We start from the raw sequence: 27,897 nt of genomic DNA on the forward strand, positions 1-27,897 counted from the left end.
CAACAATCTTCCAGTAAGAGAAAAATTGAAAGTTACTCTTATAGTAGAAAACATTTTATACTGTGTTGGTAATTGAGGAACAGTGAAGATGTAGATTTAATTTCAGATAAAACTGGCTTCACAGCAATCATCATACAGACAGACCTGCTAATAATTGCAGAGTTCTATAAATGTGTAAATTTAATCCAAAGTGTATATGAAATAAGGATAATAGACAAATGTAGCAAAAATCAACACAACCTTTATTTTCAGACAGACAAAGGTGTTTGTTTCCACAGAACTAAAACAATGATCTCTTGGTAAAACATAGAACTGGATTCAACAGGTAACATTGGTTTCTTTCTTATGTTAACAGGGCCACATTCTGACCTCACTGAGTGGCTGTAATGTTTGGACAATGTTAACAGCAAAACTATTACAGCCATTAATCCTTTTGTACCAGATACTGGATATTACTGCAATATCCTAAGGCAGAATGAACGTTATCTGCAAAGCAGTCTGAATGACTTTCAGGACGTCTTTACGCTAAGACTCCATGTGAACCAAGACTTTCAGCACCCTGTGTTTATGCTAAGACTCCATGTAAACCAAATAAAATATTTTCTTAAATTTTGTATAACTAAAGCATCATATGCCAACACCTCACACTTTCATTCATTCTCTGTTTCAAACTGACAGATTTAACTTTAAAATAAATAACCTTTAAACTTGTGACATGTTAAAGGAGTGTGTTAACTTCACTACTCAAAACATTAATGTGCCTTGTGGACATCTCGAGTCTTTAGATTTATACTGAACTGCAATGTTTGACTCAGAAGTAAAAGAGAAATCATTAAAACCATTTATTTCATGATTTGTAATAACTTGTATGTATTTAAACTATGTTTTAATATATTACTTTAAACAAATTCCATACATATATATATATATATCTACACATCAATGTAATGGGGGAAAAAAGTTCTTAATGGTAAGCTGATAAATATAGAAACGAATCAGTTACTACAGTAATACTAGATATAACATGGAAACACCCATTAACTTGTGCAAATACATAGTTTAACCTTTAAAGCAGTAAAAGTAATGTACTAGTATATACAAACCACATAAAGTAAAACAAGATACAGATTCACAGTTTCTCTTTCAAGAAAGCTCACTGAAATAGAATAATAGCTAGTTTACTGTTAAATATGATGGGCTATGTCCACCAAGAATATCAAAACCTGGTTTTTGCCAGTGGGGGCTCTCGGATTTGCTACAAAGCCAATGGGATAGTGGGAAGGGGTTAGAAGGATAGAAAAGCAGAATAAAAAGAAAACAAATACTTAAAGCTGCCCTTAAAAAAGAAGAACCAGTTTACTAGAAAAAGGTAAATGTACGAAATAAAATCCTTTAACTAAAATTACAGACAAGGATGTTCAGGATACAAGAGGACATTTTCTATTTTGGAAATGGATACATATACCAGTGGAAAGAAAGAATGACTTTACTTGACACTTACACACTTTCTACCATGTGTTCCACTCATTTATCTCCACATAATTACACTGGTTGAACACTTCACTGTTAAGAAGACAGTGGAGAGAGTGAAAATAGTATTTGTTGTCTTCATGTAGATCACATGAAATCTGCTGTGAGCAAACAAATCTACAAAAGAAGTAGCGTGAACATCTACAATAATAGTATGTTGGTGTACCACTTGAGGGGGAGTTGTTCCTGGTACACTTTGTAACTGAATAAATACATTATGATTGTGTTGGAATGTTTTGTCAAATGGTCAGAAGTATATGTTGTTGCTATCAAGTAAGCAGACACTTTAACAAGGAAACTCTTTGGCGATTTTGTTTCAAAATTTTGGTTACCAATGGAACTTTGAACCAACATTGTTCAAGTGTCAAATCCTGGTCTTTGTAAGGTCAGGACAGCAGCATTTTTCCATCTCCAGATGGCATTGCAGAGATACTCAACTATATATTTTTTACATGACTTCACCTGTGAGATACGTAAATCAACTAGTGATAAAAAAAGAAAATTCGCTGACATCTTAAAGCCGATAAGACTGGTTTTCATGTAGGATTGTTTGTTTTTTGAATTTCGCACAAAGCTACTGAGGGCTATGTGTGCTAGCCGCCCCTAATTTAGCAGTGTAAGACTAGAGGGAAGGCAGCTAGTCATCACCACCCACTGCTAAGTCTTGGGCTACTCTTTTACCAACGAATAGTGGGATTGACTGTAACATTATAACGCCCCCACGGCTGAAAGGGCGAGCATGTTTGGCGCGACGAGGATGCGAACCGGCGACCCTCAGATTACGAGTCGCACGCCTTAACACGCTTGGCCATGCCGGGCCTTCATGTAAGAACATATGTCTGTATAAACCCCACTCTACGAAGAATAGCAGGTGTTGTTATACAATCAAGGAACCAAGATATTTCGTCATCATTTCATAGACTGGTCTTGGCATTACTTGTATCAATTGATCCAGACGTTACAATAATTTATAACTTTTGTACAGTATTTTTGTTAATATACGAATATTTAAGAAATAAACTAGTTTTATTCGTGATGACGATAAACCCACTTGAAGTAAAGACTGCTGGTATGGATATTTCGATGGTCGAAATGTTAAAGTTTTAGTACCCATACCAGTCGTATTGATAATAAACTAATTTTATGTTTGTTTTTTAAGTATAAACGTTTCATTATTTATGTTACATACCCTAAGTTGTCTATTTTGCGTAGATTTTTCCTGTTGCAACTAGTAACGTGTTAAACGAAACTGTCTTGATACAATAGTTTAAAAACAAAACAAATTGGAAAGCGTGTAACTATTTATAATTACAGTTTTTTGTTTGTTTTCGAATTTCGCACAAAATTACATGAGGACTATCTGTGCTAGTCGTCCCTAATTTAGCAGTGTAAGACTAGAGGATCGGCAGCTAGTCATCACCACCCACCGCCAACTATTGGGCTACTGTTTTTACCAACGAATAGTGCGATTGACCCTCACATAATAACGCCCCCACGGCTGAAAGGACGATCATGTTTGGTGCGACGGGGGAATTACAGTTTGATTTTAAAATAACTAATCGGTTAGGCCTCATATCAATAAGACTGGTTTCAAAGGTGTTATTTCACTTATGTTAGGCACAATTAGCGGAAAAGTTCTTCTTTCGCAAGAAATTCGACACATAAACTTTGTCATTAAACATTTCATCTTCTAATAAACTTCGAACTTCGCCGTAATCTTTCCTAGTGAGGAGACCTATTACAATTTCCTAAAACCTGGGGTTCAATTCTTTGACTTGGACGGAGCTCAGATGGCATATTGTGTGCCGATACACAACAAATTAGTATTAAGACCATAAAACGAAGCTACAGTTACAGTCCTTGTTCATGTCTTTTCAACACTAAATGTATGTGTGATTTCTCGTTTTTATTCAGCAGAACTACACTAGTTCAGGAAATCACGAGGTTGACTCAAGGACAAACCTATCACTGGATGTGAATTTTCATGTACGTGATAGAACAACAACTGTGAAGTCAATAAGGTCAGCGAAATATATTTAAGTGAATTTTCTAGTTTGGTAACTGCACTGGAAAGATGGTAAATAGGTTTTATTCAGTATTTTTAGTGATGCTTTGTGGGTCTGTCCATGCAGAGACTGAAAAGGTAATTTTGTTTGGAATACGTTTAACTGATCTGATATTTATAGTTTTATTAAACAGCAAAAGAACAACATGTGTCTGGCACAAGCAATTTCTTATTTGTTTTATGACAATTGACTAAAACTAACTCATTTTGAAGTACTAACCAGAGATGACAGCCAGTAACCAGAACCACATACACTATAGGTGCGAAAGAATTAACTGTGGCTCTTTAACGAACTCACAACTAAATCTCTTGTAGTTATTTTGTACTTTTATACGGATTTCAAGCAAAATCTGCAATTCAGAACTCTTCTGGAAAACACTTGTGTTTCATATATAATTACATACATTTCTCAAGTTACACGTATGTACAAAAACATGTCACAACATTACGGTAGGTTATATAATTATGATCAAACTACCACTATTCTCTCAAACCGAATGACACATCCAAAAAGTTTAATAATACAACCATTACTATCAACTGAATACCTGTTAAGATATTTAATCCATACGTAAACTATCAGATGTTTAACATCACTATCATGACCTTTAATATCAACTAAATACTTCTTAATACGCGTTATTCATATGTAAACTATCAGATATTTTACATAACCTTTACCATCAACTAAATATTTATTAAGATGTTTAATCCTTAAGTAAACTTGACATGTTTTATATTAACAGCATAAAATTTACTACCAGCTAAATACCTGTCAATATGTTTAACCCATACGTAAACTATCAGATGTTTTGCATTAATAACATAACCTTTACTATCAACTAGATACTTGTTAAGATGTTTAATCCATACTTAAACTGACAGATGTTTACAATTACCAGCATAAACTTTACTATCAACTACATACTTCTATACTACATATTTCTATACTACATACTTCTATACTATATATTTCTATACTACATACTTCTATACTACATATTTCTATACTACATATTTCTATACTACATACTTCTATACTACATATTTCTATACTACATATTTCTATACTACATATTTCTATACTACATACTTCTATACTACATATTTCTATACTACATACTTCTATACTACATACTTAAACTTATGCTACATACTTCTATACTACATACTTAAACTTATACTACATACTTCTATACTACATCTACATACTTATACTTTATCATATATATTTTTCAACTACATACTTGTTAACATGTTTAATCTATACGTGAACTGTCAGATGTTTGACATTACTAACATAACCTTTACTATAAACTTAACACTTGTTAAGATGTTTAATCTTTACGTAAACTGTTAGATGTTTTACATTACTAACATAACCTTTACTATAAACTTAACACTTGTTAAGATGTTTAATCTTTACGTAAACTGTTAGATGTTTTACATTACTAACATAACCTTTACTATAAACTTAACACTTGTTAAGATGTTTAATATTTACGTAAACTTGAGATGATTTACAATAATAACATAACCTTCACTATCAACTAAATATTTATTGTTATGTTTAATCGTTACATATACTTGAGATGTTTTAAATTACTAACATAACCTTTACTGTCAACTAAATACTTATTAATATTTTAATCCATACGTAAACTATCAGATGTTTTGCAAAAATAACATGACCCTTACTATCAACTTAATACTTGTTATGATGTTTAATCCTTACGTAAATTGTCTGAAGTTTTACTTTACTGACGTATCCTTTACTATCAACTACATACCTGTCAAGATGTTTAATCCGTTCGTAAACTGTGAGATATTTTACATTACTGACGTATCCTTTACTATCAACTACATACCTGTCAAGATGTTTAATCCTTACGTAAATTGTCTGAAGTTTTACTTTACTGACGTATCCTTTACTATCAACTACATACCTGTCAAGATGTTTAATCCGTTCGTAAACTGTGAGATGTTTTACATTACTGACGTATCCTTTACTATCAACTACATACCTGTCAAGATGTTTAATACGTTCGTAAACTGTGAGATGTTTTACATTACTGACGTATCCTTTAATATCAACTACATACCTGTCAAGATGTTTAATCCGTTCGTAAACTGTGAGATGTTTTACATTACTGACGTATCCTTTACTATCAACTACATACCTGTCAAGATGTTTAATCCATTCGTAAACTGTGAGATGTTTTACATTACTGACGTATCCTTTACTATCAACTACATACCTGTCAAGATGTTTAATCCGTTCGTAAACTGTGAGATGTTTTACATTACTGACGTATCCTTTACCATCAACTACATACCTGTCAAGATGTTTAATCCGTTCGTAAACTGTGAGATATTTTACGTTACTGACGTATCCTTTACTATCAACTACATAGCTGTCAATATGTTTAATTCTTACGTGAACTGTCAGATGTTTTAAATTACTGACATAACTTTTACTATAAACTAAATACTTGTTGAGATGTTTAATCCATACATAAATTGTCAGATGTGTTACTTTAGTAACATAATCTTTGCTATCAACTACATACCTGTCAAGCTGTTTAATCCATAAGTAAATTGTCAGATGTTTTACCTTTCTAACATAACCTTTACTATGAACTACGTTGTATAAGGAGACATGTTATGCCTATGTAATAATAATCAGTCAATCAATGAGATGATTATGTGTTTCAGCATGAAATATTACTTTATTATGTTTATAAATCATTGTTTTACATTGTAACTGAATATTGCTGGTGTTTTGGTCATGTTTTGTGACATCTGAGACGGTTAGGTTCTATTCTAAGCCTTTACCTTCTACATTTTGGTTTATTCATTTCCAATCAAATTCTAGACTAATCACATTACGATATCAGGATTCAACACTTTACAATAACTACGCTTTCTCACCCCTTCATCGTCATGTCCATAAATTTAACATTTGTAGCATTTGTTACTTTTTTACCATATAAATTTTTTGCATATAAATTTCTCAACAAGTGGGTTTCTCGACATCACTGATTTTTACCACTTGTCTTAATTTGTTTTACAAACAGTTCATTGACAAATCAACCATTTCTACTGAGGTTGTATTCAACGTAAATATCCTGTAAATACACTTCTGAAATCCTGACCTAGAAGATACAGGTGGCCTGGTTTATTGTGTGTTTTTGAGCGAGGAAAAAACCCACAAGATTCTGGGAGATAATAGTTGTGAAGTGTCGATTACTGTGAAAAGTAATGTAACGTATTAATGTTGATTCTGAGAGTTTTCATATTCACTGATAAAATATAATATAGTTCTATTATCAGGTTATGATATGTGCTTGTGAATACATTTACGGGTGAGTTTTGTATTTTGATTCGGTTATATTTCATGTTTTCATTTGTTTAAATGGTCTGGCATGGCGAGGTAGGTTAAGGCATTCGACTCATAATCTGAGGGTCACGGGTTCGAATCCCCGTTGCACCAAATTTGCCTGCCCTTTCAGCCACGGGGACGTTATAATGTGACAGTCAATTCCACTATTCGCTGGTAAAAGAGTATCCCAACAGTTGGCGGTGGATGATGATGACTAGCTGCCTCCCCTTACACTGCTAAATTACAGACGGCTAGCGCAGATAGCCCTCGTGTAGCTTTGCGCTAAATTCAAAAGCAAAAAAAAAACAACGACATTCGTTAAATTGTTATGTGAAATTTTCGTTTTGTGATTTCTTGCATTGTTGATGTGTTTGTTTATTTTGTGTTGTTTATTTGAGTATGATATTTGTTTAGTGTATGCTTGTGTGCACACTACTAATGAATATAACTTATTGGTGTCTTAGTAGTTGGTCTATATGTGTTGTGTACGTTTGGTTATTACACTACATTTTGTATCTTGTTTCAATTTTTTTTTGTAATTTGTGATTTTATTTACAACAATTTGAGTTTGTTTGTATTCAGGCACAACCCACACATCGTGGAAGAGAATTACAGACTGCCTCAGTATGTTTCTATCTTTGGCAAGAAGAAACACACGTCATACGACAACGGCTGGCGTTTCTTCTACCTGGAATTTCTGATACCAGAGAATGATACCATTATACTGTAGATATCCTGTGTTTTAAGATATTATACTGTGAATATTCTGTGTTCCGTAGTTTCTGTGTTTTAAGATATTATACTGTGAATATTTTGTGTTCCGTAGATATTATGCTATGGATATGGTGTGTTTTTAGATATTATGCTATGGATATGGAGAAATTTTAGATATTTTACTAAAAATATCCCTTGTTTTGTATTTCATGTGCTATTAATCATGTTGGTTTGTTTTTGTACCTTGCTTCAAGCGAGTCGTTCGACCTTGTGTACAAAATGGTGTTTGGGAAAGTTCGTTCTGTTTCCATCTTATGATGTATACCTTTAATTACGAATATTTGGTGTTCGGTTTAGCCATAGCTAAAAGTTGTGTAATGCATCTTAGATGGAAGGCCTTTGTTACAGAAAACTACATTGGTAAGTTATATCGGTCCTTTTTGATTAGAACGCTACTATTAGCTATGCGTTTGATAGCAGTAGTTTATGGAGTTGGTTTGTATAGTTTGTTTAAACGTACCTGGGATTACTTTCTATAATAGTGTTAAGTGATTATTTGTGTTTCCCGTTTTTCTTTTATTGTGGTTGTGTGTTAGTGTTTTGTTTGTGTTTGCTGAAAGTAAACTGGCGCCTCTGTTGATTCATGTGTTTCAATATCTAGGTTGATATTTGTTATCTGTCTGTATTTATTGGTTTAGGTCGTTCATTTACCATTTCTTTCGGGCTGGCTTTCTTCACTACAGCCTGCTATCATGTTCTTCGCTATATAGGTGTGTTGGTTGTGTTGTGTTATTTGGGTCCTAAGACTTTAATTATTTTCCTTTTCTTTTAATGTTTATTCTTTATTTTTATCTACTAAGCCTAACCTTAACTTGCTATTTAAACCACCTGTGCTAGACTTCATGATTTTTTCTTAGAGGAAGATGTCATTTCCAGCGACGCTGTAGTGATGTTATTATTGTATTTTGACGATCGTTTATTTTGTCGTAATGCTAAAATTATGGAAAACATTTTGATGTGTCTTCCTTCTCCTGCTTATTCAATTGGTTTGAACAACCGGGCTAAACCGATGTTGTTTTTAATCTTACAACTATACGTAACAGTTTAGTTTTGTTTGAAAGGTTTGTTGAAGTGCGTCAGAAACGCAGTTCCAAAGATTTTTATGCTGCTATTGTAACTTTTACAACCAACTGAAAACTTTGTAAAGTGTTTAACCTATTAATAAACTATTAATCGTATTATACTTTCAACACAAAAATTAACTTTTTGAACAATATACGAATATATTATGAAAACAAAATTTTATATATCTATATAATAATATGCATAAACTTATAAAAATAGCTCGATCACATACAGAATACCAGTTAATATAAGTATCTAAATAATGTACAGAATACCTGTAAAAACAATTGTCATCTGTGAAATATGCTTAACAGTTAAGAAAATCAATGAATTATATTAACATTAATTATAGGCCTGGCATGGCCTAGGGCGTGCGCTTCGTAATCTGAGGGTTGCGGGTTCGCGCCCGAGTCGCGCCAAACATGCTCGCTCTCCCAGCCGTGGGGGCGTTATAATGTGACGGTCAATTCCACTATTCGTTGGTAAAAGAGTAGCCCAAGAGTTGGCGGTGGGTGGTGATGACTAGCTGCCTTCCCTCTAGTCTTACACTGCAAAATTAGGGACGGCTAGCACAGATAGCCCTCGAGTAGCTTTGTGCGAAATTCCAAAACAAACAAACAAAAACATTAATTACTATAGAATAATATACATGCTGTCGTTATTTCTCAATTAACTGAAACATGTAGTTGATTTCAATTTTATAATAAAAAATTTTGTTTTAGTTCGTAATTTCTGGTGATGTGTTAATTTAGGTCGATGCTCCTCCAGTTCACTTAGGCCTGTATTATGAGTCGTTATGTCCTGACTGTCGGCAATTTATCGTAAAACAATTGTGGCCAACTTATTCTGAGTTGTCGGTCATTTTGAATCTGACGCTTGTTCCATTTGGAAATGCTAAGGTATGTTCAAATACCGAGAATTCTATGATATTTTGTGTTTTATTATTGTCTACCAACATCTCAAGAAATATACTGTGTTATATTATTTAAAATTCAGAAAAAAAGTTATACTTTTGAGTCATTTTAGGTTATAATCGAAGAACATAATCAACAGTCAAATGAAGTACTCATTTACTGTAATTAACAATATTTAATTATGTTGTTATTGATTTTGTTTAAAATTAGTTAGTAGAAAAGTAAGGTGAAATCTTAATGAAAGAGAAAACGATATATTTGTCCAATTGCAAGTTTTATAAGCTAACTTATGTTCGCTGACAGGCCTAAACTCATAGTGGAATACTTACGGACCAATTTCACTTACTGATTCTTTTCAAACGAATCGTGGAGCACGTTTCTTATTTCTTCATCAAAACACAATGTCACTACAGTGGTACCTCGGTTCTCGAACTTAATCTGTTCCAGAAGGCTGTTCGAAAACCGAATCAATTTTTCCCATAAGAAATACTGTAAATTAAATTAATCCGTAACAGACCTCCAAAAATTACGCATTATGAAGCATTTTAAGTAAAAATATTGCTTATTTATACCTGTATAAAGTCAATCATAAAAACTATAAATATAATAAAAACAATAAATGAAAACTTAACTGCACTTTGCCTGTCCTGAGGAGAACTGATGGTGTAAGTGAAAGGTGGTGAGAAACGTGGAGAGTAGGAGGGTTATTATTGTTTGGAAGGGGAGTCACCTCACATAAAAACGTCAGGTAACTCTCCTTCTGGGGTTCTTTCTCTTTTTTGTCTCTTTGCACCGCTACAACCTTCTTGAGACTCACTGGACCTATTTCTCACTAAAAACTTGTTTAATGAGGTTTGTTTCTGCCTGCATTTTAAAATGTTTCTGAAGTAAGGCATGGCATTGTCATTGAAAAGATTCATGCTGCGGTTTGCTACAGCTTTGTCAGGATGAAATGTTTCCACAAAACTTTGTAACTTTCCCCATTTTCCACACATTTCCTTGATTAGTGAGCCGGGAACATCCTCCCTTCCCTCCTCCTCATCTGAGGACACTTCTTCAGTTGCCTTCTGTTGCTGCTCCATCTGAAGGTCTTGGAGTTCTTCCATGGTGAGCTCAGTCTTGTGGTCTCCCACCAACTTCTCCACATCATCACCACTCACATTCAATCCCATACACTTGCCTAGTGAGACAATACTCTCGACAACAGGCTCAGCCTCAAAACCTTTAAAGTCTCTATCTGCCACTGAGTCTGGCCACAATTTCTTCCAGGTCATGGTCCTCAAAGACACTTTCCTCCAGGCTTTGTCTATGATCCTCAAGCAATGTAGGATATTAAAGTGATTTTTCCAGAACTCTCTGAGGGTTAACTCTGTGTCAGAGGACACTTTAAAGCACCTTTGAAACAGTGCTTTGGTGTATAGTTTCTTAAAGTTCGATATGACCTGCTGGTCCATGGGCTGAATGAGAGGAGTCGTGTTAAGGGCAAGAGCTTCACTGTAATGAAACTGTACTCCTCCACCAACCCGTCCTCCACGCCTGGTGGGTGAGCAGGTGCATTGTCCATCACAAGAAGGGCCTTGAGTGGCAACTGTTTTTCCGTGAGGTAATTCTTTACACTTGGGGCAAACACTTCATGGACCCACTCCATAAAAAAATTGCCTGGTTACCCATGCTTTACTATTAGCCCTCCACATGGCATTTAGTTTACTTTTCAGAACATTATTTTTCTTAAAAACCTTTTGAGTTCTCAGAATGGTACACAAGCAAAGGCTCAAGTTTTAAGTCCCCACTTGCATTACCACATAACAATAGAGTTAGCCTGTCCTTCATTAGCTTGTGTCCCAGCAGTGACTTCTCCTCCTTGGTGATATAGGTCCTCTTTAACATTTTCTTCCAAAAGAGGCCTGTCTCATCACTTGTTGGGGAATAAAACTCTCAGCTTCTACATAGCCCTTAAAGGTGAATTTTAAAGAAAAAGAAAACTTTACAGTCAAAAGAACTACTAATACTGATTAATTTTGCAGGTTCACATTTGTTATAAAAATATGCGCTAATAAATGAAACATAGAACTTGGTGCGGAAAGAGCCCTTTAAGAGAGGCAATCCGAAAGTTTTAGTTTTTACGTTTGCCGCTAGGAAAAGTATTGTGACGTAATAGTTGCCAAACAAACCGCCAATGCCAGCGCGTTGAATGTAAATAAACATGGCCAGTGCATACGGAGAAACAGAGGCGGAATCTGTTTTGACTTTGTGTTCTGAACAGTGTTGAGTAGTGCCATATCAATTCGAACCTACTCTGAACGAACCTAGAACAGTTACTTTTGATACAGATCTGACAAGTTCTAGTGATGAGGACAGTTCCACGAGTTAGAGTAGCGGAATTGTGAGTGATACTGATAGTGCCCAGGCCGGTTGCGAGTCGGTCATACCTCCAGTGGAAGAATGGTAAGCCTAACTCATGACAGCAAATATGGTCTGTATTATTTCACGTGCAATTTTGAGCATCTCGAAACCTGTCTGGTGTTTATAAATTATTGGTATCACAGAGTGGGTTTTATTTATTTATACTTTGCCGCCTATGGTAACTAATACTCGGCCCTTCCACAAAATTGTCATAATTCTGTCTATAAAATTAAACTAGATGTAGCAGTCTCAATAGTTAATTTATCTTGAAATGTTAAATTTGAAAAATGGAATTCTTCAAATTTTTCCATATTTAAAAATGATACAAAAACATCTACAGAATGATCTACCAGCTTTTAAACTTGGAATATACTCTATTTGGGATAGATTTGTCCACTGTCTAGACTAGGAAATCAAGGTTTCACTGACTTTGAGGTGCCACAAATGCAAAACACGCTCATGAATGTGAAATGTGTGTCTAGTTACATTCTTCAAAAACTTGTACTTATTAAATTATTATATTATACTAGTTATTGTTTTTCGCTTTATACTGCACACATGACTTTAAGTTTGTTCTTTTCGTGATGGCAAGGGATGGCTGCAGAGAGGTGGAACCTGTATGCTGCAGTCTGAGATCGGTCCTCAGCTCTACAAGAGAAAAGATGGTGGGGACGATCCTGTCTACTGCCGATGTTTTTTTCAGTCTCAACCTGCCTGGCTTGAAACCCACTAAATCCAAAACAGTTGGATCCGACACAAAACATGAGTGTTCAAAGTGATCTTGACAAAGCTTTGCATGGTGTGAAAGAGTCTAGTTCTTCCTATTGACCATCCGCACACACTGTCGCCACTTTGCCGGTTCCTTTTCCTTGCACAGAAACAAAAAAATCTTTTGCTCAATGCCGAACCGTTTTTACAACCATAAGCGATGCAGTAAACCATGTTATCATAAAACAAACATAAAGTAGTAATATCAAGACAAAAAATAGTCTCACAAAGTATGTAATTCGAAAAAAGCACCGATAGATTTACATAAAATACCAGCACTGAAAGGAACAAAATGGTCGGCGCACAAGGAAGCGTGTTTGGCAACTATTACGTCATAGTTGTAAAATGTCACTGAAACAGCCGAACGACCGAGAGAAACCTGAGTTCGAGGACCCGCATAATTTGTTTCATTTTTTACTCAAAACTAACGTGTTTAAAAAATATGGCAACCACACAGGGATTATACTTAACCAAAGTACAGTTTCTAAAGCAATTTTTAAATTTGTTGAAATTTCACCTTTATATTCACTAACAAATTTATCAGCAGCGTCTTTGTTAGAACTGGCACCCTCCCCATGTCTCACTACACTAAGTTTGCCACTTCAATTTCTAAATTTTTCAAATCACCCCCTACTAGCCTTAAAGGCATCACTTGTATCAGTACTCGTTCCTGGGGTGTTTTTCAGGAAGTCAGCATGTAACTTCTTTGCTTTCTCACAAATGATGACCTCAGAAATGCTATCACCAGCTAACTGTTTTTCATTTACCCAAATCAACAACAGTTTTTCTGCCTCTTCCATTCTTTGTGATCTTTGTTTCGTAAGCACTGTCACTCCTTTTGCAACATCAGCTCCTTTGATGACATCTTTATTTTTCAATATAGTGCAGACTGTCGATTTCGCCATACCAAACTGTGTAGCAAGGTCAGACACGCGAAGACCACTCTCATACTTCGCTATGAGATCTTTTTCACCTCTATTGTGGCTCTAACAACTTTTCTTTTTGGTTTGCTGCTTTCATTATTCTTCTTTGACCCCATGGTGGCTTATTTAATCAGAATATTTAGAAAAACAACAAAGAAAAATAAAAATAAAAACGTGAACGTTCACAGCAGATTTTAGCAGGGGTGTGGATTGAGCGACAGGTGAGGGTAAAATGTTTTGGGCAAGCTTGGCGTGGGCCAAAATGGTCGAAGGGTCGTTCGGGTCATCAGTCGGGTTATTTCGGGGGTTCGGACAGCTTGGTTCGGGAACCGACTTCATGTTCGACAATTGAACGATATGTTCGAAAACCGAATTGTTCGAGAAGGGAGTCGTTCGAAAACCGAGGTACCATTGTGTTTCAAAACTGAGCCAACTAACCTTTAGACACTAACCATACTCTTAACTGAACCAACCAACTAATTGTCATTAACCATACTGGTAACTAAACCAATCAACGACTTGATACTAACCATAGTGATAAATAAACTAACTAACTATATGACACGAACAAACTGAATAACCCAATAATTAAGCCTAATATGCTCGAACCTTTATAACGCATTTTAATACTGAAAGAATTTACTAAACTTTCAAGGACGTCAAATGTCCCTCTGGTAAAACAATAATACAAACATCTAACTTTAAAACATAATTTACGATAATTGTTTGAGTAATTTACCATACTCTAACAACATAGTCAACTATAATCGAGGCATATGCTTTGTCCAATACAACATTGAGTCGTATTCTTGTCCAACTAGTAACAAATGATTTTTTTTCTAACATATCAATCAATTGAAGGCAGGTGTAAATAAAATAATAAAGATTGAACACTTTGACGACGACAAATTAAAACTAAGTAATTCTTGTTGTAGTGTTAAACTTCAACTACCACACTTCTCGACTTCATCAGATGAATTACTGTCCGAGACTCCTCACATCAAACATGCTCGCCCTTTCAGCCGTGGGGCGTTATAAAGATACGGTTAATCCCACTGTTCGTTGGTAAAAAAGAGTAGCCCAAGAGTTAGCGGTGGGTGGTGATGACTAGCTGCCTTCCCTCTTATCTTACACTGTTAAATTAGGGACGACTATCGCAGATATCCCTCGTATAGCTTTGCACGAAATATGAAACAAACCAAACCAATCGTTTTATTTTCATCTTTGTTTTCTTATTCTTTTAAAATATTTGATTAGTTTTATAAAACAATTTTTCAGGATAAATGTATTTTTTTAGGTTACTAAAGATGGAGACAAATGGAAATTCACGTGCCAGCATGGACCTAAGGAATGTTATTCAAATATTATCCAGGTAAGAAATACGATTCACACTTCGTGACCTCATTTGGGCTTTAGCCGAAAACATAAAGGCAACTTCAGAAATTAGGAAAACCTGAAAGTCATTATTAAAATTTAGTGTTAGCTTCGCGTTTACCAGAATTGTACGTATAATTACAATAACCACAGTAACTTTATTAGATTTAGTAGAAATTGTCGATATAACAAAAACACATCAGGCTATCTGCTGTGTCTACAGAGGGTAATCGAACCCTTGATTTTAGCACTTTAAACCCGAAGACCTATTGCTCTCCCACTGGGGCACCAATAACCTCGTTGGATTTAATTGTACGTATAACTTACAATAACCACAGAAGCTTGGCTAAGTATGAACACTGTCTATATAAGTAATAATAACTACATATGCTAACAGGTTGTTTCTTACACAACTAATAACAACCACAGGGGCTGGGTTAGGTTTCATTTGTCATCCCTATATAAACTTATAATAGCCACAGAAGATAGATTAGGTGTGATAGGTAGTTAATTACATAATTACTAATAACCTCAGGAGTTGGAGACTCTAGATTAAGAAATCAACAAATATTTTTTACCAGTTTTGTTGTTTATACATTTCAGTACACAGACTAACAATAATATTACTATAAACGCAAATAAAATGAAGACCTGTTTCTCCAGAATTTAACATTAATATTTCGCTATTACAGTTTCGTCAGGAGCAATCGATGTTCTAGCAGTTCATTAATCCAGTTAAATCTGGAGGTATATATCGTAGTTTACTTATGTGTGTAGAAATGTTTTAAATTTTAGTTTGCGTTGAACAAACTTAAGAATAACACCATTTTATGTGTTACATTTTGTGTTGAGCGATATAACACAGAGACCATTGTTTGAACATGGTGATAAGAAAACGCACTGGCTTTTCTATATACTTGTATTAAAATTTGTTAATATAATATATTTTTACCAATATGAATTTTACGAATACGCCACGAATTATTGTCATGAATATATATGTAAAAAGGGCTGGTTTGGGTTGAGAAATTTTTTATATAGAATATCGAGCAACGTTTGACCTTCTTCGGTCATCGTCAGGTTCACAAAGAAAGAAAGAGGTAACTCACCAATATACAGGGTGTCCCAAAATAACGTTTACACTCTTTGGATCATTATAACTCGCCTTGTTTATTGATTTTAATAATGAAACAAGATACATATGATAGCCAAAGGATTTATTTAAAGATTTAATACTGAAATCAAGAGAAAAAATAACAAATAAAATTCTTTCCAAGGAAAACTCTCCTTCGTTGAGATTGTAAAATGTCACAATTTGCTCGCTTCACTTCAGGTGTTTAAACTGAAATCCGTTCTGCTCCAGACACATCTCATAACGGGAAGAAATGGAAGTACACACATCAAACACCATCTCATCTGGTATTAAAGCACATTGTTCTTCAATTGCAACTCTCAATTCGTCAATTGTTGCCCTTTTTGTGCTGTAAACTTTGTCTTTCAGAAACCACCACAAAAAGAAATCCATGGGTGTCAAATCTGGTGATCTAGCAGGAAATTTTACACTTCCACTTCGTCCAATCCATCTGTCTGGCATAGATGCATCCAGATAAGCTCTCACGTCGCGATGGAAGTGGGGAGGAGCACCATCCTGCTGGAAGAAACACTCTTCTTCTCCAAATTGTTCTTGGATGCGTGGCATGACAAACGCTTGTAGCATGTTGAGATAATTCAATCCTGTTACGGTGCCTTGGAAAAAGAATGGTCCGATGAGTCCCATAGTGGACAGACCACACCACACAGTCACTCCAGGCAAATCCAAATGATGTTTCTCTGTAACATGTGGATTTTCTGTTGCCCAGTAGGTGCAGTTGTGTCGATTTATTGAGCCATTCAGCTTAAATGTTGCTTCGTCACTCCAAACAATTTTGAGTGGAAATTCATCATCGCCTGCACATCTAGCAAGATACCATTCACAAAACTCAACCCTTCGATCAGGGTCATCTTCATTCAGAGAGTGAACAAGCGATGAGATGAAACCTTTGAATTGGGAACGCTTCAAAATGCGATGAACGCTGGATTTAGGGATACCTGTTTCACGAGACAGTTGGCGCACTGGTTTTCTTGGAGAAGTCAGAGCATTATCAATGACCTCTTGCTCTCTTGTTGGGCTTGTTGATGATCTTGTTCGACCGGAGCGACCCTTTGTCATATGGTGGAGAGTTCCGTGTTCATCAAACTTGGCGATGCTGCATGAAATGCTACGACGAGATGGCGCATCCATGTGGAACTTTCTAATAAAACGTCTTGGCACTTCAGCTTTGTTTTCGACTTTCCAAAGAGTTTTGAGAATTAATATTTTGTGCTCGATTGTAAGCTGATTATCCGCTATCCTTGGACACAAGTCAAATCTGAAACAAAAGAAACGGTTTATTAGCTATACACAGTCAAAGAGTGTAAACGTTATTTTGGGACACCTTGTATATGTAAAACGGCTGGTTTGGATTGAGACAATTTTTATATAGAGGAGCGAACAACGTTTCAACTTTCTTCAGTCATCGTCAGGTTCACGATTAAAAAATTATTGATGTTGATGAAGTATTGTTTTATTTTGTCTAATTCATCGTTAATTTTATCTGGCGAGCATAGTTTTATGGCTGTGTTTAATTGGTTTCTTAGTATCTTAGTAAATACATAGCATGGGCATTCTCTAAATATGTAACATCAGCAAGCTCGTTCATCAAAGACTCTTTTAATTTCAAGTCTAATCTTAATCAACTTAATCATAAAGCCTTAATAGTCAGTTTCGATGTTATATCCCTCTTTACAGAATTCCCAACCGCCTGCAAGATACCCTTACAACTCTATGTCCGAGACCCTAACTCATCAATAGACATTCCTAGCAACCAATTAGCAACCCTCATAGAATTCACCCCAATGAAGACAAACTTCATGTTCAACAACCACAACTATATACAAACAAATGGCTAAGCATGGGAAACCCAGTATCACCAGTTCTAGCCAATATTTTTTATGACACAAGTTGAAACACAAGTAATTAACACAGCATTACATCCACCACTATACTGGTACAGATATGTAGATGACACGGTTGTGGGATTTATGAAGTGTGCAGAACACACACTTAATTTTTTCAATCACATTAACGCTATACATCTCAACATTAACTTCACATGTGAACAGGAAGAAAGCAATCAAATATCATTTTTTAACCTCGAAATTACATGAATCGACACACAATTTAAAACAGGAATCCACCGAAAAATCACCCATACTGGGCTATACATTTCTTGGAAGTCAGCACATGAAACTAAACAAAAACTCAACATACTAAGAAACCAAATAAACATAGCCATAAAACTATGCTCACCAGATAAAATTAACGAAGAATTAGACAAAATAAAACAATACTTCATCAGCATCAATAAGTTTCCTCCACAAACCATATAAAACATTTTTCACACACACCTGGACAAAAAGCAAAATCAACCAACAAAAGTAAATATATCCCACAAATTAAAAGATCACGAAACCATATACTGCTGCATACCATATATTCCCGACATCAGCAGAAAAATGACCAACCTTTGGCAAAAACTAGTAACAAAATATGGCATTCCAGTTAATACCAAATTTATTCGAAAACCAGGCACAAAACTAAGGTCTATACTATGTAAAGAATACAGTGACAAACACCACACCAACATTATTTATGAAATACAATGTGATAACTGCCACGACTTGTATATTGGAGAAACAAGTAGAAAAATGGAAACCAGATTCAAAGAACACAAAAAGTCACCTTCACACGTTTTCGAGCACTGCAAATCAAATACACAACATAACCATAGAAAACACCCAAATACTAAATAAAGAAACAAACTTAAACAAACGCAAAATTAAAGAAGCCTTAATTATACAACAACGCAAACCCAAAATAAACCAACACAAAAGAACACCTTTATACCTATATTAATAACTATAATAAAACGTCTAAGCACGCCCTCTACATTCCTACAATCAGTTGCATAACCCCCTTTAAACATGTGGTCAGCTATCGGTCAGTTATAATCAGTTATGACGAGAAAACCGACTTGTAGAGAAAAATATGTATGTTAAAACGGCTGGTTTGGGTTGAGAAAATTTTTATGTAGAGGAGCGGACAACGTTTCGACTTTCTTCGGTCATCATCAGGTTCACGATTAAACCCTGACGATAACCGAAGAAGGTCGAAACGTTGTTAGCTCCTCTACATAAAAAAAAAAGTTTTTCAACCCAAATCAGCCGTTTTCTCTACAAGTAGGTTTTTTTGTCATCACTGATTATAATTTCATGAATGATCTTAATTTTAATCATCTTACAAAAGAAGTTACCACGTGGTACTGCCTCCACTGTAATGTTTTGTCTTTTGGTTGATCAAACATGATTTCGCAAAATTTAGCTATGAATGTGAGGTTGACGGTCAGTGAGCTATTGCTGTGTACATTCTGGTCTTATGTTAAACTTTTATATGGCAATCTTGTACTTAAGATGACATTTCTGAACTTTACCTTTGGTAAATCAGTCAAAACAAAATCAAGAAATATGCCGGAAGTGCACTAAATAGTTACAAAGGTGAAAAGAATAAATATAATATGAAAAAACAAAGTTAAAACTGCGAATATTCCTGTACTTTATAATAAGGTATGTGATAAGTAATCCCACAAGTTTATGTTAAATGTTTGAGAACCTGCAGAAGTCGGCCATAAGAAAGATGTTAACGTATGTTAATTGGTAGCCCTGAAACATCCATGAAATATATTGATAAACATATGTGGAAATTAGCATGTACTAGTCTTAATATATTTTTGTTTTTGTGATAGTTTTGAATGCTACATTATTGTTTTTCGGATGTGTTCTATAGAGTATTTCTGTTTTCTAATAGTTTTGTAACGTTACTGTTTGCTGTTGTTTTGTCTCTTTATGAAATACTTATTAAAGTGTTGTTGCCAGTTGGGGAAAATTATTACCAGGGTGGAAAACTGAATTTTGTTTGAAAAACAATGAAATGTTAAAATTTTCCAAACGTTTCTTACTTTCTTACAGACATGTGGACTTTTCTATATCACTACCATGAAAACCAGCTTGAATTTCATCAAGTGCATATCTGCTGATGAAGAACCATGGCAGGCTGGAGCAAAGGTTTCATCTGTTAGAATACTATGTAATATATAATAACATAGCAATTGATATCTCATTGAAGAACCGTGGCAGGCTGAAGAAAAGCTTTAATCTGTTAGAATACTATGTAATATATAATAACATAGCAATTGATATCTCATTGAAGAACCGTGGCAGGCTGAAGAAATGGTTTCATTTGTTAGAATACTATGTAATATATAATAACACAGCAATTGATATATCATTGGAGAACCGTGGCAGGCTGAAAAAAAGGTTTCATTTGTTAGAATACTATGTAATATATAATAACACAGCAATTGATATCTCATTGAAGAACCGTGGCAGGCTGAAGAAAAGGTTTCATCTGTTAGAATACTATGTAATATATAATAACACAGCAATTGATATCTCATTGAAGAACTGTGGCAGGCTGAAGAAAAGGTTTCATCTGTTAGAATACTATGTAATATATAATAACACAGCAATTGATATCTCATTGAAGAACTGTGGCAGGCTGAAGAAAAGGTTTCATCTGTTAGAATACTATGTAATATATAATAACACAGCAATTGATATCTCATTAAAGTACTGCGGCAGGCTGAAGAAAAGGTTTCATCTGTTAGAATACTATGTAATATATAATAACACAGCAATTGTTTTCTCATTGAAGAACCGTGGCAGGCTGAAGAAAAGGTTTCATTTGTTAGAATACTATGTAATATATAATAACACAGCAATTGATATCTCATTGAAGAACTGTGGCAGGCTGAAGAAAAGGTTTCATCTGTTAGAATACTATGTAATATATAATAACATAGCAATTCATATCTCATTGAAGAACCGTGGCAGGCTGAAGAAAAGGTTTCATCTGTTAGAATACTATGTAATATATAATAACACAGCAATTCATATCTCATTGAAGAACCGTGGCAGGCTGAAGAAAAGGTTTCATCTGTTAGAATACTATGTAATATATAATAACACAGCAATTGAAATCTCATTGAAGAACCGTGGCAGGCTGAAGAAAAGGTTTCATCTGTTAGAATACTATGTAATATATAATAACATAGCAATTAATATCTCATTGAAGAACCGTGGCAGGCTGAAGAAAAGGTTTTATCTGTTAGAATACTATATAATATATAATAACACAGCAATTGATATCTCATTGAAGAACCCTGGCAGGCTGAAGAAAAGGTTTCATCTGTTAGAATACTATGTAATATATAATAACACAGCAATTGAAATCTCATTGAAGAACTGTGGCAGGCTGAAGAAAAGGTTTCATCTGTTAGAATACTATGTAATATATAATAACATAGCAATTGAAATCTCATTGAAGAACCGTGGCAGGCTGAAGAAAAGGTTTCATCTGTTAGAATACTATGTAATATATAATAACATAGCAATTGATATCTCATTGAAGAATCGTGGCAGGCTGAAGAAAAGGTTTCATCTGTTAGAATACTATGTAATATATAATAACATAGCAATTAATATCTCATTGAAGAACCTTGGCAGGCTGAAGAAAAGGTTTCATCTGTTAGAATACTATGTAATATATAATAACATAGCAATTAATATCTCATTGAAGAACCGTGGCAGGCTGAAGAAAAGGTTTCATCTGTTAGAATACTATGTAATATATAATAACACAGCAATTGAAATCTCATTGAAGAACTGTGGCAGGCTGAAGAAAAGGTTTCATCTGTTAGAATACTATGTAATATATAATAACATAGCAATTGAAATCTCATTGAAGAACCGTGGCAGGCTGAAGAAAAGGTTTCATCTGTTAGAATACTATGTAATATATAATAACACAGCAATTGATATCTCATTGAAGAACTGTGGCAGGCTGAAGAAAAGGTTTCATCTGTTAGAATACTATGTAATATATAATAACACAGCAATTGATATCTCATTAAAGTACTGCGGCAGGCTGAAGAAAAGGTTTCATCTGTTAGAATACTATGTAATATATAATAACACAGCAATTGTTTTCTCATTGAAGAACCGTGGCAGGCTGAAGAAAAGGTTTCATTTGTTAGAATACTATGTAATATATAATAACACAGCAATTGATATCTCATTGAAGAACTGTGGCAGGCTGAAGAAAAGGTTTCATCTGTTAGAATACTATGTAATATATAATAACATAGCAATTCATATCTCATTGAAGAACCGTGGCAGGCTGAAGAAAAGGTTTCATCTGTTAGAATACTATGTAATATATAATAACACAGCAATTCATATCTCATTGAAGAACCGTGGCAGGCTGAAGAAAAGGTTTCATCTGTTAGAATACTATGTAATATATAATAACACAGCAATTGAAATCTCATTGAAGAACCGTGGCAGGCTGAAGAAAAGGTTTCATCTGTTAGAATACTATGTAATATATAATAACATAGCAATTAATATCTCATTGAAGAACCGTGGCAGGCTGAAGAAAAGGTTTCATCTGTTAGAATACTATGTAATATATAATAACATAGCAATTAATATCTCATTGAAGAACCGTGGCAGGCTGAAGAAAAGGTTTCATCTGTTAGAATACTATGTAATATATAATAACACAGCAATTGATATCTCATTAAAGTACTGCGGCAGGCTGAAGAAAAGGTTTCATCTGTTAGAATACTATGTAATATATAATAACATAGCAATTAATATCTCATTGAAGAACCGTGGCAGGCTGAAGAAAAGGTTTCATCTGTTAGAATACTATGTAATATATAATAACACAGCAATTGAAATCTCATTGAAGAACTGTGGCAGGCTGAAGAAAAGGTTTCATCTGTTAGAATACTATGTAATATATAATAACATAGCAATTGAAATCTCATTGAAGAACCGTGGCAGGCTGAAGAAAAGGTTTCATCTGTTAGAATACTATGTAATATATAATAACACAGCAATTCATATCTCATTGAAGAACCGTGGCAGGCTGAAGAAAAGGTTTCATCTGTTAGAATACTATGTAATATATAATAACACAGCAATTGAAATCTCATTGAAGAACCGTGGCAGGCTGAAGAAAAGGTTTCATCTGTTAGAATACTATGTAATATATAATAACACAGCAATTGAAATCTCATTGAAGAACCGTGGCAGGCTGAAGAAAAGGTTTCATCTGTTAGAATACTATGTAATATATAATAACACAGCAATTGAAATCTCATTGAAGAACTGTGGCAGGCTGAAGAAAAGGTTTCATCTGTTAGAATACTATGTAATATATAATAACATAGCAATTGAAATCTCATTGAAGAACCGTGGCAGGCTGAAGAAAAGGTTTCATCTGTTAGAATACTATGTAATATATAATAACACAGCAATTCATATCTCATTGAAGAACCGTGGCAGGCTGAAGAAAAGGTTTCATCTGTTAGAATACTATGTAATATATAATAACACAGCAATTGAAATCTCATTGAAGAACCGTGGCAGGCTGAAGAAAAGGTTTCATCTGTTAGAATACTATGTAATATATAATAACACAGCAATTGAAATCTCATTGAAGAACCGTGGCAGGCTGAAGAAAAGGTTTCATCTGTTAGAATACTATGTAATATATAATAACACAGCAATTGAAATCTCATTGAAGAACCGTGGCAGGCTGAAGAAAAGGTTTCATCTGTTAGAATACTATGTAATATATAATAACATAGCAATTAATATCTCATTGAAGAACCGTGGCAGGCTGAAGAAAAGGTTTCATCTGTTAGAATACTATGTAATATATAATAACAGAGCAATTAATATCTCATTGAAGAACCGTGGCAGGCTGAAGAAAAGGTTTTATCTGTTAGAATACTATATAATATATAATAACACAGCAATTGATATCTCATTGAAGAACCGTGGCAGGCTGAAGAAAAGGTTTCATCTGTTAGAATACTATGTAATATATAATAACACAGCAATTGAAATCTCATTGAAGAACCGTGGCAGGCTGAAGAAAAGGTTTCATCTGTTAGAATACTATGTAATATATAATAACATAGCAATTGAAATCTCATTGAAGAACCGTGGCAGGCTGAAGAAAAGGTTTCATCTGTTAGAATACTATGTAATATATAATAACATAGCAATTGAAATCTCATTGAAGAACTGTGGCAGGCTGAAGAAAAGGTTTCATCTGTTAGAATACTATGTAATATATAATAACACAGCAATTGAAATCTCATTGAAGAACCGTGGCAGGCTGAAGAAAAGGTTTCATCTGTTAGAATACTATGTAATATATAATAACATAGCAATTGATATCTCATTGAAGAACCGTGGCAGGCTGAAGAAAAGGTTTCATCTGTTAGAATGCTATGTCATATATAATAACACAGCAATTAATATCTCATTGAAAAATAAGAAGTGTTTATACACGCCCATGAAAATTATAACATAAGAAGGTATATTGTGTGATGATTTAAATATGTCATCAGACAGACACAAAATAACGATAAATATGGAAACTAAGAAATAACTGCTTATTTTACCCTTTCTAAAAACTGTACTTCCATGTTATTTTCAGTGTGCCAAGTCTCTACAAGTAGATTGGGAAGCCATTTCTACCTGTGCTAATGGTACTCATGGAAATAGCCTGGAATATGAAATGGCAAACAAAACTCTCACCTTGGATCCCCCTCACCAATACACACCATGGATAACGTTGAATGGTGTAAGTATTGAGAGAGAGAAATTATATTTAGATACATGTTTCATATATAGTGGTATATCATTCTCATTAACGATCCACACCAAAGTAAACTAGCTTTACTATCTTATTTGTACATCCTATAGATTTAAAATTCTTACAAAACAAACTAGTCTTACTATCTTCTCTGTATATCCCGTAGATTAAGAGTTAAGTAGGGATTCGTGACAAAGTAAACTAGTCTTAATATATTATCTCTATATCCTGTAGATTAAGAGTTAAGTAGAGATTCATAACAAAGTAAACTAGTCTTAATATATTATCTGTATATCCTGTAGATTAAGAGTTAAGTAGAGATTCATAACAAAGGAAACTAGTCTTAATATATTATCTGTATATCCTGTATATTAAGAGTTAAGTAGAGATTCATAACAAAGGAAACTAGTCTTAATATATTATCTGTATATCCTGTAGATTAAGAGTGAAGTAGAGATTCATAACAAAGGAAACTAGTCTTAATATCTTATCTTTATATCCTGTAGATTAAGAGTTAAGTAAGGATTCATAACAAAGTAAACTAGTCTTAATATCTTATCTCTATATCCTGTAGATTAAGAGTTAAGTAGGCATTCGTGACAAAGTAAACTAGTCTTAATATCTTATCTTCATATCCTGTAGACTAAGAATTAAGTAGGGATTCGTGACAAAGTAAACTAGTCTTAATATCTTATCTTTATATCCTGTTGATTAAGAGATACGTAAGGATTCATAACAAAGTAAACTAGTCTTAATATATTATCTCTATATCCTGTAGATTAAGAGTTAAGTAAGGATTCATAACAAAGTAAACTAGTCTTAATATATTATCTGTATATCCTGTAGATTAAGAGTTAAGTAGAGATTCATAACAAAGAAAATTTAGTCTTAATATATTATCTGTATATCCTGTAGATTAAGAGTTAAGTAAGGATTCATAACAAAGTAAACTAGTCTTAATATCTTATCTCTATATCCTGTAGATTAAGAGTTAAGTAAGGATTCATAACAAAGTAAACTAGTCTTAATATCTTATCTCTATATCCTGTAGATTAAGAGTTAAGTAAGGATTCATAACAAAGTAAACTAGTCTTAATATCTTATCTCTATATCCTGTAGATTAAGAGTTAAGTAAGGATTCATAACAAAGTAAACTAGTCTTAATATATTATCTCTATATCCTGTAGATTAAGAGTTAAGTAAGGATTCATAGCAAAGTAAACTAGTCTTAATATATTATCTGTATATCCTGTAGATTAAGAGTTAAGTAGAGATTCATAACAAAGGAAACTAGTCTTAATATATTATCTGTATATCCTGTAGATTAAGAGTTAAGTAGAGATTCATAACAAAGGAAACTAGTCTTAATATATTATCTGTATATCCTGTAGATTAAGAGTTAAGTTGAGATTCATAACAAAGGAAACTAGTCTTAATATCTTATCTTTATATCCTGTAGATTAAGAGTTAAGTAAGGATTCATAACAAAGTAAACTAGTCTTAATATCTTATCTCTATATCCTGTAGATTAAGAGTTAAGTAGAGATTCATAACAAAGTAAACTAGCCTTAATATATTATCTCTATATCCTGTAGATTAAGAGTTAAGTAGAGATTTGTGACAAAGTATGTGTTTGGTGTGTGGTACTAGATCTTAAAAGTTGATAAACACAGACACCTATACTTACAGAATATACAAGTCCTACTTCTGTTTGCTACAGGTTCATACTGAGAAAATTCAGGGTCAAGCAGAGACTGATCTTTTCGACTTGACCTGTGAAGCGTATAAAGTAAGAAAATTTATGTTTTATGTATTAAACCAAAGAGTGGTACGTGTCGATTTGTACCTAGAAACGCTTGTATTAACTATAAAGAACATGTTTTATTTCACATACAATTACAATACATAAGTGATAGCATAGAGCAAGCAGTTTTAACAGATAGACATAGAGATAGGCAAAGATCGTATGTATACAGTTTAAAAATCAATGTTCCCTTTGGATCACGTACGGATGAAAAACAATATAAGATACAAATACTGTAATGATTTGGTTGGTAGAGAATTTATGTCCGTTTTGCCTCTCATGGTCCAGTGAATAGATCACATGTCTTTAATATAAGAATGCGGTAAGGTATGAATATTGTAGTAACCATATTGTTATTCTAATGAATTACACAAGGCACTGTTTATAAAATTAATTATTTATTCGTGTGTTAGGAACTTGTAAGGATATTTGTTTTAGTTTTTTTATGGAGGCGTGTTTGTAATCTGTCATCATTATGTGTAATAATCTGTTGAGGTTATGACCAATTATTCATGTTTAAAACACATTAGTTCAAACATGATTAGAAACCAGTTTGTAATTTTATTTTCACTGTTTTTCAGGGAGTGAAGCCTTCTGTATGCAACATGGCCAAAAGAAAACATTTTACTTCCAATCATATCTAAGTTGTTCTCTGTAAGGAACTGCTGTACATGCATGTTTAACAAAACGAAATTTTAATAAAAGGATTAAAAGCTTTAAATTGATAAAAAGTAACTTGTTACTGTTTGTTAAACTAACATTCAACTTGTGCATTATGGTTTTATAAACAGTTCTATCCTATCTAGCCTCGTTATCAGTTTACATCATTACACACTTCAAAAGTTGCTAGCCTCGTTATTGGTTTACACCATTCATGATGACAAGAAACCCACGTGAAGTAAAAGTGTATTTTAGAACGGCTGGTGTGGGTCTTAACATTTTTACTAATCAAACAACATTTCGACCTTCTTATGTCATCTTCAAGTTAACAAACTGAGAGTTTGCAACTGACAGTCTTCTGGCA

At 33.9% G+C, this 27,897-nt stretch overlaps 1 protein-coding gene across 2 annotated transcripts; it reads left to right on the top strand.

The window, feature by feature from the left end:
• Positions 1–3,463: 3,463 nt before the first annotated feature.
• Positions 3,464–27,604, top strand: LOC143231555 (gamma-interferon-inducible lysosomal thiol reductase-like). 2 transcript variants are annotated; one of them, XM_076466078.1, is made up of 7 exons: positions 3,464–3,673; positions 9,569–9,715; positions 15,122–15,196; positions 20,302–20,397; positions 24,911–25,057; positions 26,790–26,858; positions 27,455–27,604. In XM_076466078.1, exons 1-7 carry the CDS (start codon positions 3,605–3,607, stop codon positions 27,515–27,517), a joined length of 666 nt encoding a protein of 221 aa, XP_076322193.1. In that variant the 5' UTR covers positions 3,464–3,604; the 3' UTR covers positions 27,518–27,604. The 2 variants fall into 2 exon arrangements, with proteins under 2 accessions (XP_076322193.1, XP_076322196.1); XM_076466081.1 differs by lacking the exon at positions 9,569–9,715 and having other exon boundaries at positions 3,482–3,673.
• The last annotated feature ends 293 nt before the right edge of the window (positions 27,605–27,897 follow it).

The sequence above is a fragment of the Tachypleus tridentatus genome, chromosome 1, assembly GCF_004210375.1.
Source record: "Tachypleus tridentatus isolate NWPU-2018 chromosome 1, ASM421037v1, whole genome shotgun sequence".
In the NCBI taxonomy this organism is placed as follows: Eukaryota; Metazoa; Arthropoda; class Merostomata; order Xiphosura; family Limulidae; genus Tachypleus; species Tachypleus tridentatus.

Coding starts and splice junctions, on each gene's coding strand:
- LOC143231555 (XM_076466078.1), top strand. CDS start 3,605: ATGGTAAATAGGTTTTATTCAGTATTTTTAGTGATGCTTTGTGGGTCT. Junction 3,674..9,568: donor TCCATGCAGAGACTGAAAAG/GTAATTTTGTTT, acceptor GTGTTAATTTAG/GTCGATGCTCCTCCAGTTCA. Junction 15,197..20,301: donor GTTATTCAAATATTATCCAG/GTAAGAAATACG, acceptor ACTTTCTTACAG/ACATGTGGACTTTTCTATAT.